Here is a 21,224-nt window from a genome sequence, read left to right on the forward strand (position 1 = left end):
ACACAAGTTGGCTTAAAGTATAAATTTATTTACCTCTGGTCCCTTCTGTGGTCTGTCTAATGTGGAGGCTGGCACTGCACTGGAATATGTTTCTTCACATGGGACCATACTCCTCTTGAGAAGTCATTAGTGGCACTGCATTAATTCCACACAACACTGCATGACCAGTGACATCAAACATACTGGAAGTTCAGCATGACCAAGAGACAGAATTTCCAAAATGCCTTTCAAGCGTTTTCTATAACCTCACATAGCAAACTGGCCTGATTTATACCTGTAACCACAACGTTTTCTAAGGGTTTTCATTAACCTACTGGAAATAGAATCAAAGAAACAATGGAGTAAACGAAAAGCGGGTTCATTGATCCGGTGCATTTCCTACCCTACTGGTCCTCCTTCCACAGTGTAATTCAGAGAACAGTGATTGAGAATTCAGATGTTCTATCTCTCTTGTCTCTTAAGAAACAGAACAGGTAGCTATTATGCTCCACTTTTCACTGAATTTCCCTGAGTGTCTGAAATGCATCAGATCAATAAACCGGTTTTTTTTGGGGGGGGGGCTTTTGTTGCTTTTTGTCTCATATACCTAGCCTCTCATACACCTAGCCAACATATGCATAGCTGTGCATATTGGTGCACAGGATAAACAGGAGAGAGTAGGCTGACCCACCCACTGACAGACATGGTGGTCTGCTTCCACCTCCCATTGCAATGGCATCCTCAAACTGCAGTGATTTACTTCTTCTCCATAGAGAAATGAATGGCAGCCATTCGATAAAATCAAGGGGGGCACCGGGGTTGCAGGCAGGCCATGAGGATGAAGCTAAATCTGTTCCCTGTTTCATTAATAAACAGTGTTCAGTGTTTAGATTATTGGTATAGGCAGTGTTTTTTTTCTAAAAAAAAGTTTAGGGGGATTCTCATTTTCCTATTCATATTGAAATACTGCCCCTCAATGAGGCCAAACTTAAGTTCACAAAATGTTTAGGGTATGTGTCCCCCTGGGGAAAAAAGCCCTGGGTCTAGGACTTGGGAGACCCAGGTTCAAATCCCTGATCACTCACTCGCTCATTCACTCACTGGGCGACTTTGGGCCAATTTTATATCTCCACCTAATCTTCCTCACAGAATTATTGTGAGGATTGCAAAGAGGATGTAGAAGCAGAGAAATGTGTGCTGCCATGAACTGCTTGGAGGAATGAGGGGGTATAATACAATAGCAACTTTGGAACAGAGATGAGGAATTTCCTGATATTGCTGATTATTAACTGCATTGACGGGAGATGGAGACCCAACAACCTCTGGAAGGTGTTCTTCCTTTCCCCAATTCATCATCTCAACAGGTAGGCTAGGCTGAGAGAAGTTGGACTAGAAGTTGGAGAGAAGTGAGCTTCATAACTAAGTGGAGATTTGAACCCTGATCTTTCATGTCTTTGTCCGGCACACTAACCACTACATTACATGACAGTGTGACACATTCTCTCTCTCTCCCCCATCCCTACTCTCTGCCTCAGGCCTTGTGCAAGGATACACTGGAGTTCACCATGGCAAGCCGAGACACTTGCAAAGCCTTCTGGAAGACCTGTGTGGAATACCATGCTTTTTTCCGACTCTCTGAAGAGCCAAAGTCAAAACCCAAAGCCTTTTTGTGCAGCAAGGGCTCCAGTTTCCGATACTGGTAAGATAGGAAGGACATTCTGACCCACAATCATATTCAGGAACTAAGTCAACTGAAACAAATGCATGTTTCTCTCCCCCCACCCCAGTTTATTCCACTACCTTGGGGGTGGTGGAGCCCCCACACACATTGGGGGTGCGGTGCAAGTAATGTAAATCGCCATTATTAATGTTGCCCAACAGAGGAATCCAGCGCAACAGTTGTGCTAGTGAAAAACTCATTGTGTGCTGCAGTTCACACCATCTATCGGGCAACAAAGTTTCCAGCAACCGGCTTATGCATTCGCATAAGCTTGTGCAATGACGTTCCGCTGGCTCAAAACATATTGCCAGAGGAGCAAGTAAAACCCGTCATATATCCTGTGCTTCTGAATTTGCTGCTGCACCGCTGATGTAGTGTAAAAGTGAGCAACAATAGTCTGAGGGAGAGGATGCCACAACTGTCTTCATTTATTTCCTGTCCTTAATATGGCAGCGGAAGGACTCAGCGGCAGCTGCTGGAACATGGAATAAAAGGAAAACTGAAGAGCCTGCCCTTTGAGAGGTATGATCTTTCCACAATAAGAACTCCCGCCTTCTTGCCAGGGTCCTGTTTGATGCCCTCCCTTCAAATTAAAAGTATGGCAGTGAAGTTCTCAAGAACAGAGTTGCTCCATATATAATTCCAGTAGGAATTTACTCAGAGTTGACCTACTTTGTGAATTTGTGAAAAGTATATCAATCTTCTAAATGCACAAGTGCTTTTCTTAAATCCTATTGCTTTCAAAGGGAAAACTAGCATTTTAAATTTTTTTGGCAGCAGCCACCCTGTGTTGGTACCTGCCTGCTTTTTATTGGAAGACCACTCCATTGGTTAAGTGTCACCACCGATAAGGCCCTCCTCCTCCATACTGCAGATAAGTTAACTTCTGTGCAAGGTTACATGGTCTGCAGAAGCTCTCCAGCCGATTGTACTGAACTAGGAAACCTGCATGGGAGATGGTGGAATCTTACTAGAATGGGATGTGAAAGACGAACAAGTTAAAGAAGTAATGGTGAAATGGGCAATAGATATAGGTAAACCTATTCAATTAGCGGCATGGGGGAAATGGCCAAAAATCGGAAAAATGAAACAATCTCAACAAAAAAAGAATGTCAAGGTAAGCTATTTGATCATTTAGAATTGGCTAAACTGACAGAGGCAATTAGAGACCAATGCAAACAAAAAATTAAAAAGAATGGGGAAAATATAGTGACTACCTGAAAAAGCAGTGCCCTCAAAATAATACTTTGGCTTGTCTGGACTAAGAAGCATTGCTGCCTCTATCTATGGCAGCAGAGCACAGCCATAAGATAAGATAAAAGCTTTTCTCTACCCACTCTCCGTACCACAAACAATTTTATAAACTTCTAACATTCTAACATCACTTTTCCTCTAAAAATTCAAACAGTGCAAACCTTCTTCACAGGAGAGTCACTCTCCTTGAGCATTTTGGTTGCATGCTTTTATTTCCTTGCCATCAGATTTGAATTATATTGGACATTAACAATTTTCCCTTAATTTCAACTGCAGGAAACACTATCCCTCTCGGTACCATGAGAGACAGTGCCAGTCCTCACCAGACCTACTTACAGATGTTTCCAAACAAGTAAGTCATTTGGTCAGTGGGTAGGGAAGTGCAGAAATATGAGAAAAAGAAAGAAAAAGACTGGATCTCATCTATTTAGATTCAGGCTCTATGTTACTTTGGGGTGCAGGGGGGAACACACCTCCCAAATAACAGGCAGCAGCGCTCCTTTTGCTGCTTCAGTTAGGCCTCCACTCTTTAGTTGATTAAGCCATTAGATCAATCAACTGAAATACTTCAATGAACCAGATGATTTCAAAAACAAAAACAAAAATGTGTAATATATAAAAGGCAGATTTTAAGTGGCATATTAAAAGATGCACACAAGAGTTGCAAATAGGCAGAAGAAAACGAGTTAATTTAAAAACAAGTTTCCTATGACCCTAAAGTACACTCTCACAACAGAGGCAGCCGGCCTCTTAGGCCTCTTCAGGATTCTGATTTTGCCTTCTCCTCCCCTCTAATAGTGAACATAGTTGGGTGTGTGATGGCCAGTTTGGAAGTGAAACAAGGCTACCCAAAAACCAAGAGTTATTTCTACATTTTCGGGGGACTCCTTAGCTATATAGATGTGCATTAAAAGAAAACAAAAACTTTTTTTCTGAAAGGAAACCACCTTGCCTAACAAGCACCTTGTGAACATCCAGTCTGTACAGAATGTTGTCAGCAGACAGGGAAGAGAAGGAAACCAGGGGGAAAGGGAATTGGCTTCAGGCCAAAAGAACTTAGGGAGACTCCCAAGGGTGGGCTTCGTACACCATTCTGTGACTGCACTGCCAAAGAAAGACCATGTCAGCTGGTCCATTGGGGTGAATGGAGAACTGCCCAACCAACCCTAAGCTGACTGCATTTTCAAAAACTTAAGTTCAGTCCAGGGGGAGGCACTGAGTGGCGGCTTCCTCCTCCTTAGTCTAAATGTTGCCCCTGCAAAACTCAGCAGGGTGCAGGAAGAGGGGGCTAAGATGCAAATTAGTTGGTTCCACCCATCATTGGCTCTGGCTCCACCTACTGCTTAGGATCCTTGCATTATGCCCCACCAGCTATAACAACACTGCACCTTAGGTGAAATTCTGTTCCTCTCTCCCCAGATGGAGGACTTGCGGCTGGTCTATAGCACCATAGGAGGCTACCACAGTGCCAATGGAGTCCACACTTCCGAGCCCATGCTGGACAGCAGGCGGAGGAACTCTGCAGTGGAAGTGATCTTTGCTGATGAATTGGAGCGGTCCAAGCCAGAAGCTGACCCAACGCTGCTGCCCCATTCCCAAAGCAGCTCCACCTTCCCGTTGGTCTACAGAGAGCTGGAGCACAATTGGGAGCCAGCTCACACCTATGAACAATGGGTCCCGCTGACATCCTTCCAGCCCAGCTATAAGCTGGCTGGGAACAGTAAAAGCACCTCTGTGGGCAACATGAGGGAGATGACCCCTAGGCAACAGCTGACTTACACCGACATCCCCTACAGGGGCCCCATCCACCAGCAATTGGACATGGCTTCTCCTCAAGTCTTCTTTTATGTGGACAGGCCTTCCCAGTTTTCCAGGCACACAACAGTGGCAGGCCCTTCTGAGGAAACAGCCAGTGGGGTGAACATGTTTGGTGAATCACCCATGAAGCCTTCCAGGAGAAGCCCAGGCATGGCAAGAACAAGGGTGGCTGAACCAGAGGTCCTGCCCAGAATGACCTACCTTAGCAGCGTTAGCATGGAGCAAGATGACGACGGAAGCGTCTTTGACTACAGCGTTCAAGACCAGACTCCCAAGAGGTCTTGGAGCCAGTCTGACATGAAAATGATCAGATTTCCCTATGGCTCAGAGTTCCGGCCTCTAGGACCTTGCCCTGTCTTGAGCAGCAGGAAGGCTGATATTTTGCAGTACGTGCTGGCCCAGCAAAGGTTCCCAGAACCTCCCAGGGCCCAGCGAACCCTGGAGCGCCATGTGGGCAGCGGGACAGAATCCAGCGACTCTGATTCAGACATGCTGCCGGATTACTTTTCTCTCTATGGGAGGGTGGTGAAAGCACCCAGGGCACGGGTCCGCTTGTCTTCAGGGAGCCTACAGCTGGAGGGGGAGGATGAAGAAGTTTGTCTCGCTACCGCCAACATTGAGGACAGGACTTCACAGGGAGCATCTAATTATTTTACTTAAAACAACAGGACTGGGTTATGCTAGTAGATCTTCGAAGGAGGTCCTTCCTTGATCCTTGGGGTTATGACTGGTTTTGCAGGAATGATTAACTAAAACTTTGGGATTTGATAACAAGAGGAATCTGCCAAAGCAAAGGGCTCTGCAAAAGAAAATAAGTGAGATGTTATATTTTTTAAAAATTTTAAAAGAGGGGAAGTTTACATGTTTTCTCCTTGACATATTCCATACTATGGGGGGCGGGGACAGGATATAGTTCCTAGCATAGAAAACTAGTGTTGTAACAGATATATGGGAATGGCTTATCTTCCCAAATAGATAGCTCATACATCACCAAACAGCTTGGCAGTGTGACATTTTTCTTTTAGGAGAAAGATTAAAAAGGGGGCGATTAGTTTGTTATAATTATCTAAATGATGAAATGATTGGGTGTGTGTCATTTTCTAGCACATATTTAAGTATTCCCTTCTTTCTACATAGGTTCCAGCATGGAGATGTATTGTTTTAAGCCACCAGGTATATGCCACAAGTATTGCTAATAATTCCAAGTGTATCACAAAAAGAAGGAAATTCCTTCAGTAGCACCTTAAAGACCAACTAAGTTTATATTTTGGTATGAGCTTTCGTGTGCATGCACACATAGCTACTGAAGGAATTTTTTTATTTTGCTTCGACTCAGACCAACACGGCTACCTACCTGTAACAAAAAGAAGGGCAAGTGTTATTTTCAAATGCTGAGATCTAGCAATACTAGAGATTTTAGCTAGGGGGTCCCATGGCTAAGTACTACCAATATCTGATTCAAGTTAAATATTGCCTATTAACAGTTCTCAGGCCTGAATGCTTTGCACTTTGGGTCGCTCACTTGTAGAGCATGACGACTAGCAGTGGTCTTTCAAGAGCTTTTAATACATGAACTGTACTGGGATCCCTTCCTTACTTTCCAGATATATCTAAGCAAGTTATAATACACTAGACTGGAAGAAAAAAATAACCTGTCTATCTGGGAATCTCTGCTAACTCCAGGTTCTGCCCAATACCAATAACTACTCAGAATTTCAGGAATCTGCCAGTGGGGTTAAGTGGTCAGTGGACACCACCCAAAGGAAAAGCTAGTCAAGAAGGTCTTTTTGCCTCCTTGTCCTAAATGAAAGCAGAAACCCTGCTTTCAAAAATAGTCCACTCGCTTAAAAGCATACTGATAAACCCAGAGCTGGAAAGAATCCAACAGCTACCTCCCATTGGTGTGGAATTTACTAGGACTTTCTGAAGATGTGATTTAGTAGATTAATAAATATGGAGAGGCAATTCCCTTTATACAGGGTGGCCCCAAAGCAGGTACTGTATACTGCTTTAGAATCCACTTTTTGTTCTTGACTCAAGTTTGCTGTCATTCACAATATCAGTAAAGAAAAAATAATCCTTTTATCTGACTCTCATACCTGAAATTTAACTTCCCCTTTATAAAAACAGTAATTTATTATTTATACCCCGCCCATCTGGCTGAGTCTCCCCAGCCACTCTGGGTGGCTCCCAATTGAATATTAAAACACAGCATTAAATATTAAAAGCGTCCCTAAACAGGGCTGCCTTCAGATGTCTTTTAAAATTAAGATAGCTGCTTATTTCCTTGACATCTGATGGAAGGGTGTTCCACAGGGCAGGTGCTGCTACCGAGAAGGCCCTCTGTCTGGTTCCCTGTAACCTCACTTCTCGCAATGAGGGAACTGCCAGAAGGCCCTCAGTGCTGGATCTCAGTGATCTTTGTTGTGTGTGCATGCATACTTTTGGCACACCCTATATAGATGGGAAGCAGTCTCCTTTGGGGGACAAATGGAGAGAAACCACCATTAAAGAGCCACCTTTTCCACAAAAGAGGCGTTTGTGGGGTGTGCTTTATCTGACTCCATAGTTCCAATGAAGAAGCAGTGGTTACAGAGCTTTCCACACCCATAGCTGGGAGACTTACAAGCTCCAGGCAGCATCTCCAAGGATTCTCCTTTCATCCTTGGAGGAGACCTGGAAGCTCTTATGGCCCGCTTGGCCCACCCTCCCACAGACCATATGTAGGATTGTGCCCAAAAGCATCAAAAAAGAGCAGAATGCTCTTCTTTCCCCTTGAGCACATGACGGCTTTAAAAGTATGGCATCACAGAAATGAGGATGAGGACCAAACAAGATTACAGAACTTAAATATTTATTTCTTTAAACCACTCAACCTTCTGCTGCCCCCTTGCCTGCCCTCCCCCCAGCCCCCCCCCAAAACACTGAAAGGAGCTTCATCTATAAAAAGATTTACAGGCCTAACAGCTACAGAGAAGAGCACAAGAGTTCTGTTTCAGTGATGCAGTTATTTTGTAAAGCTTCAGATCAACTGTATATTTACAATGTTTGCTGCTTTTACATTTATAAAAATATTTTTATTTAATCCATAACATTATTGTTTTCAAAAACTATGCCCAGACTTCCCCCCCTCAGATATAAATTTTAATTGTGTTTCAGTTATATAGCGATGAAAGCTTTTTTTTAAACAAACATTTCTTTAAAATTAAAACAAATGAGTTAAAAGTATTTTTTTTTACAGTGTAGGCACCATTGAAAATAATTGCCCTTGGCATTTCTAAACCACCATCTGTCGCCAGTGTCTTTATGTCTTTATTTATTTTTTTAAGAAATGATGTAATGGCAACTTTTAAACTAAGAAAAAAATATCAGTATTTGCTTGCATTCCTTTAACGCTTTTCAATTTTTGGCAGATATATTTCAAATCCTTTAAAATGACTTTGTGCAAAAACAAAAAAATGTGCAGATCCGAACCATAGAATTAAACACATCCAGACATTTTATCAAAAATAAATTTACACCAACAGTTCCACAGCTAAGGACTGAAATACAACCCCACTTCAAACTTCAGCATAATATACAAACTGTGTTGAAAAAAAAAAGGGGGGGGGAGATATTATCCCATCTAAACAGTACCATAAATATATAATTGAAAGCAAGTTTATAATTTTAGCTACCTTTTATGGAAAAAAATCACTCTGTACTGCACAGTACTATCTTTTTGTGACGTAATATCTATAACTCAGTTATTTGCATATTAACTGGTAAATACGTATTTAAAATACATAGGGGTGGGGAAGAGGAATTAAACATGGTAATGCACTGCATGTAAATGTCTTTAAGAACATAAGTGTATAAATATCTTACAGGATAGAACACCACCACACAAAACGCTGGTGTCACACACTTATACCTTCTGGTGAGGTATTTCATCGCATGCCACGGTATTCCCGTAAGTCCCCTGCCCAAAACAAAGCATGAGCTACTTCCCCCTCCCAAATCTTACTAAAGAACGAAGAAATTATTAAATTAAGCCAGATTTCTATGTGTCCATTATTGCAGAAAGCCCCCTGCCCTTCATCTGTATTGCTTTAAAAATTTCCTTACCATGATGAATGACTATTTCAAATCCTGTCCTAAAAGGTAATACGTACAAACTGTACACTAAGCTATATCAGTCACTACATGTTAACTTGCAAAGCTAATGACATATTGCTCTCAAAATGTAGGTGATTTCAGAGATACCTAAAACACTGTGCCCATTTTTCAAAAGGATATTGTTGCGTGGTGGTGGGCCAACTAGGATAAAATATTGGGGGGAGGGTGTGCCAGGAAAGCCCTGCCCTGCATCATTGGTGAAATGACATGGCGACCCCCCCATATGAATGGCATTGCCAACCAACTTTGGGGGGCCTGGCCTGCTCAAATATTTTATCAGGTGTGCCGAAGGGACCTCGGCCCCTAGGAGTTGGCTCCTGCGTTGTTGTAGGTATTATATTTACAGGGGCCTAAATAAAGACTACTATGGTGTTTGAGCAAGTGCTATAGCCACATCCTATAGGTTGAGGTGCTCTCATATATTTTCCTGTAAAAAGCTGTTTTGAAGTCTAGTTTTAGTGACTCAGAAGAGCTGTATCTTATGTGGACATAAAAAGAAACAAGACTTGTCTCTGGAGAGTAACAAAATGTTGTTGAAACACAGCACGTGCACTTCCTATGAACTAAAGTGCATTCTATTGATCTCTGGTCAACCCAGATCCTGCACACGGAGATTGGCAATTGGTAGCCACCGGTTATATCTAGAAGCAAGGCTGCACCTCACCGTTTTTGTTTTTTGTTTTAAACTGGATTAAATAAGTGAAAACTACAATATTAAAAGTTGTTTTTTACAAAAAAGGATGTCCTGGAAATACAAAAAAGCATGTATACCCATCACAAAATAGTGGAGTTAAGTCCTTTCAAATCCGCGATCATCATATATGTTGCAATGATCCAAAAGGCACAAGGAGCTCATGAACAAAGCATTGCCAAGCTTATAGTAGGTTTTGGTGGGCTATTACTGGGTCCATGTGAAACAGCATCACTGATAGAAAGTTTCTTAGGAGGAATCATTAACCGAAAACCTAAGGAGACAAACACAAGAAGAAAGTGCTCAGTTATATCCCAGCTAAGTAGTTAAGAATTTATTTATTTTACAGACTACCAATCCATGTACACTATTCATTTTCCTCACTATCCTCACGTTAACCCTCCCAGACTCTTTCAATCCAGTTCCACCTCCTAAGATTGCTGACAGTGCTTTTTCCATTATCTTCCCTACACTCACACAGAAAGCAGGAAATAAGGTTACAGGCAATGCAGACAGACCCTAAAGAAGAATACAGGTTAAGAAATGAAACCCACATGCTTACTTCTGAAACTTCTCCATAAGTTTCTTCACCATCTTATCAGTGATCCCTGGACATGTCGCTTCTGCCATATTGATGCTTTTTTCAAGTTCTTCAATTGCTTTCTTCCTGCTTGCATTATTGGTGTCTTGCTGCTTAAGCTGAGAGGCAGACAAAAATGGTCAAAATTTTGCAACCTTTATTGTACATGCTTTGGATGTACCTCAAACTGAAAACTCACCTCAGCAAAGACAGGATTGATTATCATTGTTAAACAGCTCAGGGTTTTCATGAGATCTTGGTCCTGGAAAGTTAGAAGATACATTAATCAAACACTTGCTGACAAATAACTGAAATAAGTAGGAGACCAATGAACCAGTTCAAAATGGACAGGACTACATGAGGGGCTCCTCATGTTCACATACAGTGAGGGGGGAAAGTATTAAATCCCCTGCTAAATTTGCCCGTTTGCCCTCTGATGAAGAAATGACCAGTCCATATTTAATGGTAGGTTTATTGTAGCTGTGAGAGACAGAATAACAACAGGAAAAAACCCCAGAAACCCAGAAGACAAGAGTCAGAGATTGATGTGCATTATAATGAGTGAAATAAATATTTGATCCCCTATCAACCAGCCAGGTGTCAGGCTACCTGGTATCTTCACTGTATGTAACTAGCGGAGATTAGAAGCACCTGCTGTAAGGGAGAGGTCTTACCTATAATCCCAGCTCGTTACAGTACCAAGACCAAAGAGCTGTCCAACGATGTCAGGGACAAGATTGTAGACCTGCCCAAGGCTGGACGGGGCTACAAGACTATTGCCATATTGCCAAGCAGCTTGGTGAGAAGGTGACAACTGTTGGTGCAATAATTTGCAAATGGAAGAAACACAAAATAACTGTCAACCTCCCTTGGTCTGGGGCTCCATGCAAGATCTCATCTTGTGGAGTTGCAATGATCAGGAGAACGGTGATGAAGCAGCCCAGAACTACACTACTTAGGGAGCTGGGTATGTTTAGCCTGGAGAAGAGAAGGTTAAGGGGTGATATGATAGCCATGTTCAAATATATGAAAGGATGTCATATGGAGGAGGGAGAAAGATTGTTTTCTGCTGCTCCAGAGAAGCGGACATGGAGCAATGGATTCAAACTTCAAGAAAGAAGATTCCACCTAAACATTAGGAAGAACTTCCTGACAGCAAGAGCTGTTCGGCAGTGGAATTTGCTGCCAAGGAGTGTGGTGGAGTCTCCTTCTTTGGGTGTCTTTAAGCAGAGGCTTGACAGGCATATGTCAAGAATGCTTTGATGGTGTTTCCTGCTTGGCAGGGGGTTGGACTGGTTGGCCCTTGTGGTCTCTTCCAACTCTATGATTCTATGATACACGGGGGAACTTGTCAATGATCTCAGGGCAGCTGGGACCATAGTCACCATGAAAACAGTTGGTAACACACCACGCCGTGAAGGACTGAGATCTAGCAGAGCTCACAAGGTCACCTTGCTCAAGACAGCACATGTACAGGCCCGTCTGCAGTTTGCCAATGCACATCTGAAATGACCCAGAGGAGAACTGGGTGAAAATTATTGTGGTCAGATGAGACCAAAATCGAGCTCTTTGGCATCAACGCAACTTGCCGTGTTTGGAGGAGGAAGAATGTTGCCTACAGCCCCAAGAACACCATCCCCACCAGCAAACATGGAGGGGGACATATTATGCTTTGGGGGTGTTTTTCTGCTAAGGGGACAGGACACCTTCACCGCATCGAAGGGACGATGGACAGAACCATGTATCATCAAATCTTGGGTGAGCACCTCCTTCCCTCAACCAGAGCATTGAAAATGGGTCGAGGATGGGTATTCCAGCATGACAATGACCCAAAACACACGGCCAGGGCAACAAAGGAGTGGCTCAAGAAGAAGCACATTAAGGTCCTGGAGTGGCCTAGCCAGTCTCCAGACCTTAATCCCATCAAAAATCAGTGGAGGGAGCTGAAGGTTCGGATAGCTACACATCAGCCTCAAAATCTTACTGACTTGGAGAGGATCTGCAAAGAGATGTGTGCAAACCTGGTGGCCACCTTCAAGAAACGTCTGACCTCTGTAATTGCCACCAAGGGTTTTGCCACCAAGTACTAAGTTATCTTTTGCAAAAGGATCAAAAACTTATTTCACTCATTAAAATGCACATCAATCTCTGACTTTTGTCTTCCGGGTTTCTGGGTTTTTTTTTTGCTGTTATTCTGTCTCTCAGCTACAATAAACCTACCATTAAAATTATGGACTGGTCATTTCTTTGCCAGAGGGCAAACAGGCAAATTTAGCAGGGGATCAAATACTTCCCCCCCCCCTCACTGTATGTGCCTACAGATGTGGAGAAATGTTGGCATAAACTGGGCTCATAAGAGATATAGTCCACAGAGAGATCTGCAGCAACTTTTCTTGCAAGTGCAAACTTGAGTATAACTTATGGCTGTTTTTCCAAAGGTCAGTCCTGAAAGGTGGCCCCCCAAAATGAAGAAAACAACAACAACAACTACTACTACTACTACTACTACTACTGAGTTCACTGTGGCTATGGCTGTAGAGAGGCCAAAGGGGTACTTATATGCTCTGAAATAATCAAATTTATTCTCATCACGATTTTTGCAACTGGAGGGGGGGCTCTACAGTCTGCTCTACAGACTCTTACTTGACAATCTAGTGAGATGCCATTAGCAGCTGAGTACCAATGAGCTCGCTACATTATTAATGAACACCCTGCTTTTCTTTATCAAAATAGACCCAAAATAGCAGCAGTAAATAATGAAAATAATATAAATGTATATGAATGGGGAAAGAAGAGAAAGCTCCATTGGCTCCAAACTGCGGTGTGCCCTCCCAATAAATAAAGTGGTGGAACTACGGTAGGTTAAACACAATTTACAGAAGAGTTAGATAATTTTACACCACAGTTCACTTTTTTATAGCAGTCCTCATAATCCTAGTCTTCATTAATAAAAGTTGTAAGCATCACCACCACCACTATAATCATTGTTCTGATCCTTGCAACTGCAGAGATGAATTTGACCACCCTGAAATGTAGTCAGTATTGCCAGGGAGCAATGCCGTGTATCTACAGAGAGGTGGGGACATTTTTTACTGTTTTACAAACACCAAGTGTCAGCTCTCTGCCTGCGGCAGCTTCCAAAGAGCTGAAAGAATAGAAAGAAATTCTGGCTGGACGTACTGTTCCGTTCTGCAGTTTCTTGGCCTCTGGCTTCTTCCGAACTGTAGTAAAACTCCACTCTGGGTGGGAATTGTTCTCCTTGTTGCTAGACTCCCTAATGGGGAAGGGAAGAAAATGACAAAGCTTTTAAAGAACTGTGCTACCACACCAGAGGTCTGCCATAGTTGAAACCCTTAAATATAAAATTGTGTCAAATGAGGCCAAAATGCTGCAGGTGTGCTTCCAAAGTGGACGCCAATAAACTCTGGACAAAACTCTAGGAAATACTAGGAAATCCAAACCTTGCTCTTCCACCACCCCCTGGCCCATTTTAGACTATGTATTTCAGTCAATTGCTGAATTTTACATTTTAATGTATTTATACAGTGGGACCTCGACTTACGAATTTAATCCGTTCCGAATGCACACTCATAGGTCGAAAACTTCGCAAGTCGAGTTTCCCATAGGAAAAGCGGTTTCCCATAGGAATGCATTGAAAACGGAAAAATTTGTAAGTCGAGGAAACCGCATCTAGCCGCGAACGGGTTTTCCGTTCGGATGTCAAAAAAATTGTAAGCACACGGCAACTTTTTCCACTCATAAGTTGAAAACATCGGATGTCGAGTAGCTCGTAAGTCGAGGTCCCACTGTATTTTGATGTTAGCCGCCCTGAGCCTGGGTATGGCTGGGGAGGATGGGATAATAATAATAATAATAATAATAATAATAATAATAATAATAACTGTAAAAAAGGACAATCAGAAGCCAGATGAAATGTCATCAGCCCCATCCAGGTTGTTTGACTTGGAGCCAAAAACAAAAGAAATTAACCAGTTTAGAGCAGCATTTTTGGTCTTCTTTTGTGGATGTGGAGAGAGGCAGATACAACCAAAAGAAAACACAGCCCAATCAGATCTGTGACAAAAGTGACATTGAGCACAATGGCTGCACCTAAGATCTGCAAGGTGTGTGTCAGATACACTTTTCAGTTTTAGCAGAAGTATAGTAGAGGCAGGAGTGCCTCCCCCCTCCCCCCGAGGATATTTTCTGCAGCTCAACTTACCTCAACAGATTTGTGCCTTAAAAAAAAAAGCACACAAACTTTTAATGGTGGGTCACACCAAATTGTGGGGGAGTGTCTACCTTTTTTGCAGGCATAAACCCCCAAAATGATGCCTTTCATTTATTTATAAATTTACAAACTGCTTCACAACCAAAAGTTACTGAAGTATTGTTCCATTAAATAAAAGTTAGCTACAGAAAGATATCAAACAGTAGAACCATTTTTAACTGTATCATTATCCCATAAGCCTGACTGTATACACTTCACAGAAAGCCTTCTTAAACAAAAAATGTCTTCAACAGCCACCAAATGTCAAAGTGCTAGGTGCTGGTAATTGATTCCAGAGGACTGGAGTTCTAGCACTAAAAGTTCAGTCTCCAGTGCATACGAAGCAGACCTCTGGGGCATATGATATTCTTAGCAATGTCCCATCTGGGAGAAGTGTATTTGCCAGGCTCCCTACAGGTGACATAATTCTGCAGGAACCTGGAAGCATTTCAGGGAAAGGAAGAGAGCATAAATGAAGGAGAAACATCCATACAATGTGACAACGAGATACCACACTCATTGGTGGTACAGTGGAACACAGGCTCAGACCTGAAATTCAGAGGGTAATCTTGAATGAGATCATGGCCTCTCAATTTAAATTTACTTCATTTATGAAAACAAATTACAATTAAAAATGAAGGGACGTGGGTGGCGCTGTGGTTAAACCACAGAGCCTAAGGCTTGCTGATCAGAAGGTCGGCGGTTCGAATCCCCGCGACGGGGTGAGCTCCCGTTGCTCGGTCCCAGCTCCTGCCAACCTAGCAGTTCAAAAGCACGTCAAAGTGCAAGTTTCCGTGTGCTGCTCTGGTTCACTAGAAGTGGCTTTGTCATGCTGGCCACATGACCTGGAAGCTATACACCGGCTCTCTCGGCCAATAACACGAGATGAGCGCCGCAACCACAGAGTCGGTCACAACTGGACCTAAGGGTCAGGGGTCCCTTTACGATCTACTGTGTGTGTATGTCTGCTGTTATCATTTGCTGTTCACAAAGTAGCTTTTGACCAAAGTAAAAATAAATCACTTGCAACCGGTTAGATCATGGGTCGACAAATTAAAGCCCGGGGGCCGGATCCGGCCCAATTGCCTTCTGGATGTGGCCTGCCGATGTTCCAGGAATTGCCACATGGATCAGCATGGGGATTCTTATCATTCAGGCTGCGCCATTCCCCCCCACAAACACCGCAGCGCGCGTCCTCCCTCCCTCCTCTTGGCTTCTCCCCGCCCCACCTAGAGGAGGAAGAGGGAAGGGATTTGTTGAGCCGTGGTTGGCTGAGGGCCATTTTAAGCAGCTCCTCTCCGGAGCCCTTTTGCGCCGCTCATTGCACCTTTGCCGCTGCTGCCAGCCACTGCCGCTTGCAAGGCACAGGTTGTCTGAGTGCCATTTAAAGCAGAGCAACCCCTCTCCAGAGACAGCCCTTTCGCACCACTCATTGTCCCGCCTCCACTGCCAGCCCCTGCCGCTTGCAAGGCACAGGTAAGCAGCCACTGGGGCTCGTCTGGTGCTGTGGAGAAGGGAGGGGAGAGTCGTGGAGGGGGATCCCACCCAAATAGTCCGGCTCCCCACAAGGTCTGAGGGACAGTGGACCGCCCCCCTGCCGAAAAAGTTTGCTGACCCCTAGGTTAGGTGCTGCTGGAAAGGATCTCCTGACTTCTGAGGACAGAGGCAGAAGAATTCAGAAGGTTGCAAACTGATGCCTCAAAAACTGCCACTTGTTTGTGCCTGGCTTTAACAACTATCCATGCAGCATGGCTCTCGTGGTCAGCGTGAGATGAGTGACAAGCCAACTTCCTTCCAACTTCCTAGTTGCAGAGGTGGGCGGGGGTATGGATGCAGCTGTATGGCCAACATGCCTAGAGTGCCTCAACCTTGAAGATCTAGCTAGTGAGCCCTCTGACTTTTCCTACCTTGAAGCAAGAAAGGGTGGCAGGGGTTTATTTCCCACCGCTTCCTTGGAGTCTTACTGCCAAGCTGTGGCTAAAGCTGTCATTTCTTCTTCCTTCTCTTCCCTCCAGGAAATTGAGACAGGAGGAGCTGCACCAGTTGTTAGTCAGCAGAGAGGTTCAGTGTCCTTATGCCATGTGCCATGCTCCCTGCCTCAACTTCCCACAAGACAGATGATGGGGAGGGAGGAGTGTGTTCAGATCTTGTTTGCCAAGCAGTAACTGAATAACATGATGCAAAAGAGTGTTCACTAAGGCCTACTACATGCTTGCTACTTCTCCAAGCCACACATGCTTCCTATGTCTGTTTCATGGGGGTGGGGGGATGCTGCTTGGTAAAAGAGCCAAATGCATACCACTGAAATTTGCCTTCTCTCTGCTTCTTATTGCCGTGGGAGACAGGTGTGCATGTGTGCAGGGTTAGCTCTTCAGCCATTTCTTGGCACAAGGACTTCTCTGCAGAGCACAAACTGGAACCTTGAGTCTACTTGTCTTTTTCTCACTGGAAAACAGTTTGTGTGTGTGTGTTTGTGTGCATATGTGCACTTCCTTTGCTGTTGGGTGGAGAAATATGCCTCTATTAAACTAGCTGAGGGGAGGAACCTGGAGAACATAAATGTTAGTTTGGCTAGCAAGTTTAGCCAAATACTGTAGACCTCTGGAATAGTAGTCTGAAGTGGTAGTTCCAACAGCAGACCATCTTGATTGTGAGTCCTGGAAGACCAGCTCCCTGCCTTGCAGCCCTTTCTTCCACCTGGCCTGGGAAGGCGGGGCCCTGACTGACTCCAGCTACAAAAGCTGAGGTTGCTGAAGAGGCCACCTTGCTTGTTTCTTAGTGAAGACCTAGGTAATTGAGCCTGAGCTTCCACAGCTGTTGCCCACCATGAACCACCATTGACAGGACTGGCAGCAACAGCAGCAGATATGATAATATTTTATCTTGTTAATTATGCTATTTAAATGTGCATTTTATATTTGACTTCCCTTAGTAATATTTTCTTTTGAAATGTTTAAGGTTTTTTTCTTAACTTTGCTGCATTAAATGTATATTCTGTAGTTTACCTCCTTTGTAATGTTTTGAGATATTTAAGATAACATTTTAGTTTCCTGTTAATTAAGTTGCTTTGAATGTATACTTCATATTTAACTTTCTTCAGCAATGTTTTGTTATGGATTGTTTTATTTGATGTTTTGATATTTTTCTTAAAAATAGAAAGCAGTATAAAAATGATAATACAGGAGCTGAACTCTACCCCTCAACTCCTGCCACTGGTACAGCTCCCCTGCCCACTTCCCCAATTCCTGGCAAATAATCAAAAATCCATACTTACGAATCGGAACCATCAGAATCTGTTTCATCACTACTATGTCCTTCTGCTTTCCACCTCTTAAATCTATCAATAAGCTCCGTCAGATATGAAGTCTTCTTGGCATTTTTCAGAATGAATTTGTGCTTTAGAAGTTCTTTCGCTGTGGGACGCTGTAAAAGACATGAAGTGGTAAATTGTTTGCAAGCAGAATGCAAAGTGTTTGCAATGATCTATAAAGGCCTCTCTTACCAGCCTGCCCACTCCTTAAGGTACACTGCTGAGGATTTTCTTTGGGTCTCAACTGTGGCTGAGGCGTGACTGATTGGAACATGGGAAGGGGCCTTCCCTATGGCCACAGCACCACATCTCTATTTTGAAACTTGCCCAGAGCAGGACTTCTTCTTTTCCAGTAGGTGATTGATCTGTTGTGCTAAGGATTCCTTTGTGGTTACCATACTTATTTTTTAGATTGGTTTAATCTCAGGGGACAGACAGTAGCTCTGTGACAGTGGATCTGCTAGCATGCAGAAGATCTCAAATTTGATCCCTGGGCATCTCTAGGTAGAGGTGGGAAAGATTCCCTGCCTGAAACCCTGGTGAGCTGCTACCAATCAGTACTGAGCAAGATAGAGCAATGATCTGGCTCAGGGTAAGGCGGCTTCCCATGTTCATCAATCTGTTTAGATTTTAGTGTCGTCCCCCCCCCCCCCCAAGTTTTGTAAGCTGCTCAGTACTGCAAATGTAGTGTAAGGGCAAGATGCAGATATTTGCGAAAATAAATAAAAAATTACAATAGCTATAGTGCAAGTTGGCTCATTAGATCAGATTACATCTACTACCAAGCATTTTGTAATTGGATGGCAGTGCACTATTTGCCCTAACAACTCTATTCAGTTTATGTCTGAAAATTAGGTTTCTTTCCACTCTGCCTCTTCAAGAGCTCCAAGTAATCCAAAACTCTTCCTTACTTTTATACCAAAAAGCATTAGACCAATGAGAACACTCAAGTTCTCTGCAGCAACTGTATACATTAAAGCCAGAGCAGGAAACAGGATTATAACACAAACCACTGTGATACCTTTATTACAACAGTCTTTTGGGAACAGATTCCTCTGAAGGAAACTGATGTGCAGACTGGAAGGGTTTAAGCTTGGATGACCTTCTGTTCCCTTCCAGGGTTTTCATTCCTTAACTGAACAGAGCATCCAACAAGCATCCAATTTGCCCCTGCAGTTCCACCCGCCTCCCAAAAACCCTAAATGATTGACGCATGGATTTTCTCTATTCTATTGTGTTTTGTGCATACAGTGGTACCTCGGTTTACAATCACAATTGGTTCCGGAAGTCTGTACTTAAACTGAAGTGTACTTAAACTGAAGCAAACTTTCCCATTGAAAGTAATGGAAAGTGAATTAATCCGTTCCAGACGATGAAAAACACCCCTTAAAACAGCAATTTAACATGAATTTTACTGTCTAATATGGCCATTGATCCATAAAATGAATGTAATAATCAATTTACTGTACTATAAAATAAATCAGACAGTGAAAAAAAATTAGGTGAAAAATATTAACATTTATTTCTTACCTGGGCTGATGATAGTCATTGTAGGGATGGGGGCTCAAGGTCCTCTTCCACAATCACAATGCCTTCGCAAAGGCCGGGCCTTCGCTCCGATGCCTCCGTGAAGGCGTCTGATACCTTCATGGAGGCCCGGAGCAAAGGCCCGGCCTCCGCAAAGGCACCGGAGCGTCCGATGCCTTCGCAAAGGCCCGGCCTCCAGGAGGCACTGGAGCAAAGGCCCGGCCTCCATGGAGGCTTCCGTAGGCCTCGGAAACCTTGGTTTACTCACTTCCAGGTTACAATCGTTCCTAAACCGAAAATTCATAAACCGAGGTGTTCGTAAACCGAGGTTCCACTCTGTATGCTGCCTCCTCAAGTAGATTAATGCCGACCTTAAAAGGTTTGAGCAATCTGGAGACTTCCAGGAGGGAATCATAGAATCATAGAGTTGGAAGAGATCCAGTCCAACCCCCTGTCAAGCAGGAAACACCATCAAAGCATTCCTGACAGATGACTGTCAAGCCTCTGCTTAAAGACCTCCAAAGAAGGAGACTCCACCACACTCCTTGGCGGCAAATTCCACTGTCGAACAGCTCTTACTGTCAGGAAGTTCTTCCTAATGTTTAGGTGGAATCTTCTTTCTTGTAGCTTGAATCCATTGCTCCGTGTCTGGAGCAGCAGAAAACAACATTTCACCCTCTTCTATATGACATCCTTTTATATATTTGAACGTGGTTATCATATCACTGGTTGGACAGTGTTCTCGAAGCTACGAACATGAGTTTGACCAAACTGCGGGAGGCAGTGCAAGACAGGAGTGCCTGGCGTGCTCTGGTCCATAGGGTCACGAAGAGTCAGACACGACTAAACGACTAAACAACAACAACAATCATATCACCCCTTAATCTTCTCTTCTCTAGGCTAAACATACCCAGCTCCCTAAGCCGTTCCTCCTAAGGTATTGTTTCCAGGCCTCTGACCATTTTGTTGCCCTCCTCTGGACACATTCCAGCTTGTCAGTATCCTTCTTGAACTGTGGGGCCCAGAACTGGACACAGCATTCCAGGTGAGGTCTGACCAGAGTGGAATACAGTGGTACTATTACTTCTCTTGATCTAGATGCTATACTCCTATTGATGCAGCCCAGAATTGCATTGGCTTTTTTAGCTGCTACATCACACTGTTGACTCATGTCAAGTTTGTGGTCCACCAAGACTCCTAGATCCTTTCACATGTACTGCTCCCAGAGCTTGAGAAAGAGAGCTGCCAGTTAAACAACAGATCAACAGAGCCAGACTTATACCTAGAGAGAACCTGCTGCAAGACAGACCCAAAAAAGAAAATAACAGAACACTACTAGTTATCACATACAGCTCCCAAGTTAAAACAGTACAACGCATCATCAGAGATCTACAACCTCTCCTGGACAATGACAGCTCTCTTTCTCAAGCTCTGGGAGGAAGACCTTTCATTGCCTACAGACAGCCACCCAATCTTAAATAACTCCTCACCCACAATAATACAACCACCAGACTTAACATGGACACTGGTACCAAAGCCTGCAATAAACCCAGATGCCAACTTTGCTGCCACATACACCCGGACAACACCATTACTGGCCCCAACAACATCCAACATACCAACTCAGGACTATTTCATTGCTCATCCTCTAACATTGTGTATGCCATCAAATGGCATACACAGATCTGGTCCTAACCAATAGTGATGACTTGGTTAGTGGGGTAGAAGTGGCAGGATCATTAGGTGGGAGTGACCATGCTCTTCTGGAGTTTATTATCCAGCGGAAAGGAGCAACCAAGCATACTAAGGTCCAAATTCTAGACTTTAAGAAAGCCGACTTCAGAAAACTTAGGGAAACGCTGGGTGAAATCCTATGGACAGTAATACTAAAAGGGAAGGGAGTTCATGATGGTTGGG

The 21,224-nt window shown here is 43.6% G+C and overlaps 2 protein-coding genes across 3 annotated transcripts in view; one reads left to right on the plus strand and one right to left on the minus strand.

The window, feature by feature from the left end:
• Positions 1 to 5,431, plus strand: part of FRMD7 (FERM domain containing 7) — a 38,451-nt gene extending 33,020 nt beyond the window's left edge. The window contains exons 9-12 of the mRNA XM_035102030.2: positions 1,515 to 1,678; positions 2,153 to 2,221; positions 3,230 to 3,305; positions 4,373 to 5,431. Of these exons, the coding sequence (XP_034957921.2) occupies positions 1,515 to 1,678; positions 2,153 to 2,221; positions 3,230 to 3,305; positions 4,373 to 5,431 (1,368 nt within the window). The remainder of the gene's footprint in view (positions 1 to 1,514; positions 1,679 to 2,152; positions 2,222 to 3,229; positions 3,306 to 4,372) is intronic.
• A 2,929-nt stretch (positions 5,432 to 8,360) lies between these two features.
• STK26 (serine/threonine kinase 26) overlaps positions 8,361 to 21,224 on the minus strand; it is a 58,556-nt gene continuing 45,692 nt past the window's right edge. Inside the window, exons 8-12 of one of the 2 annotated variants that reach the window (XM_035102019.2) lie at positions 17,745 to 17,893; positions 13,381 to 13,474; positions 10,400 to 10,462; positions 10,175 to 10,319; positions 8,361 to 9,894 (exon numbers count right to left, since the gene is read on the minus strand). In XM_035102019.2, coding sequence (XP_034957910.1) covers positions 10,179 to 10,319; positions 10,400 to 10,462; positions 13,381 to 13,474; positions 17,745 to 17,893 — 447 coding nt within the window. In that variant the 3' untranslated portion in view covers positions 8,361 to 9,894; positions 10,175 to 10,178. The remainder of the gene's footprint in view (positions 9,895 to 10,174; positions 10,320 to 10,399; positions 10,463 to 13,380; positions 13,475 to 17,744; positions 17,894 to 21,224) is intronic. The other variant, XM_035102018.2, reaches the window with a different exon arrangement.

Source organism: Zootoca vivipara, chromosome Z, assembly GCF_963506605.1.
Source record: "Zootoca vivipara chromosome Z, rZooViv1.1, whole genome shotgun sequence".
Taxonomy (NCBI): Eukaryota; Metazoa; Chordata; class Lepidosauria; order Squamata; family Lacertidae; genus Zootoca; species Zootoca vivipara.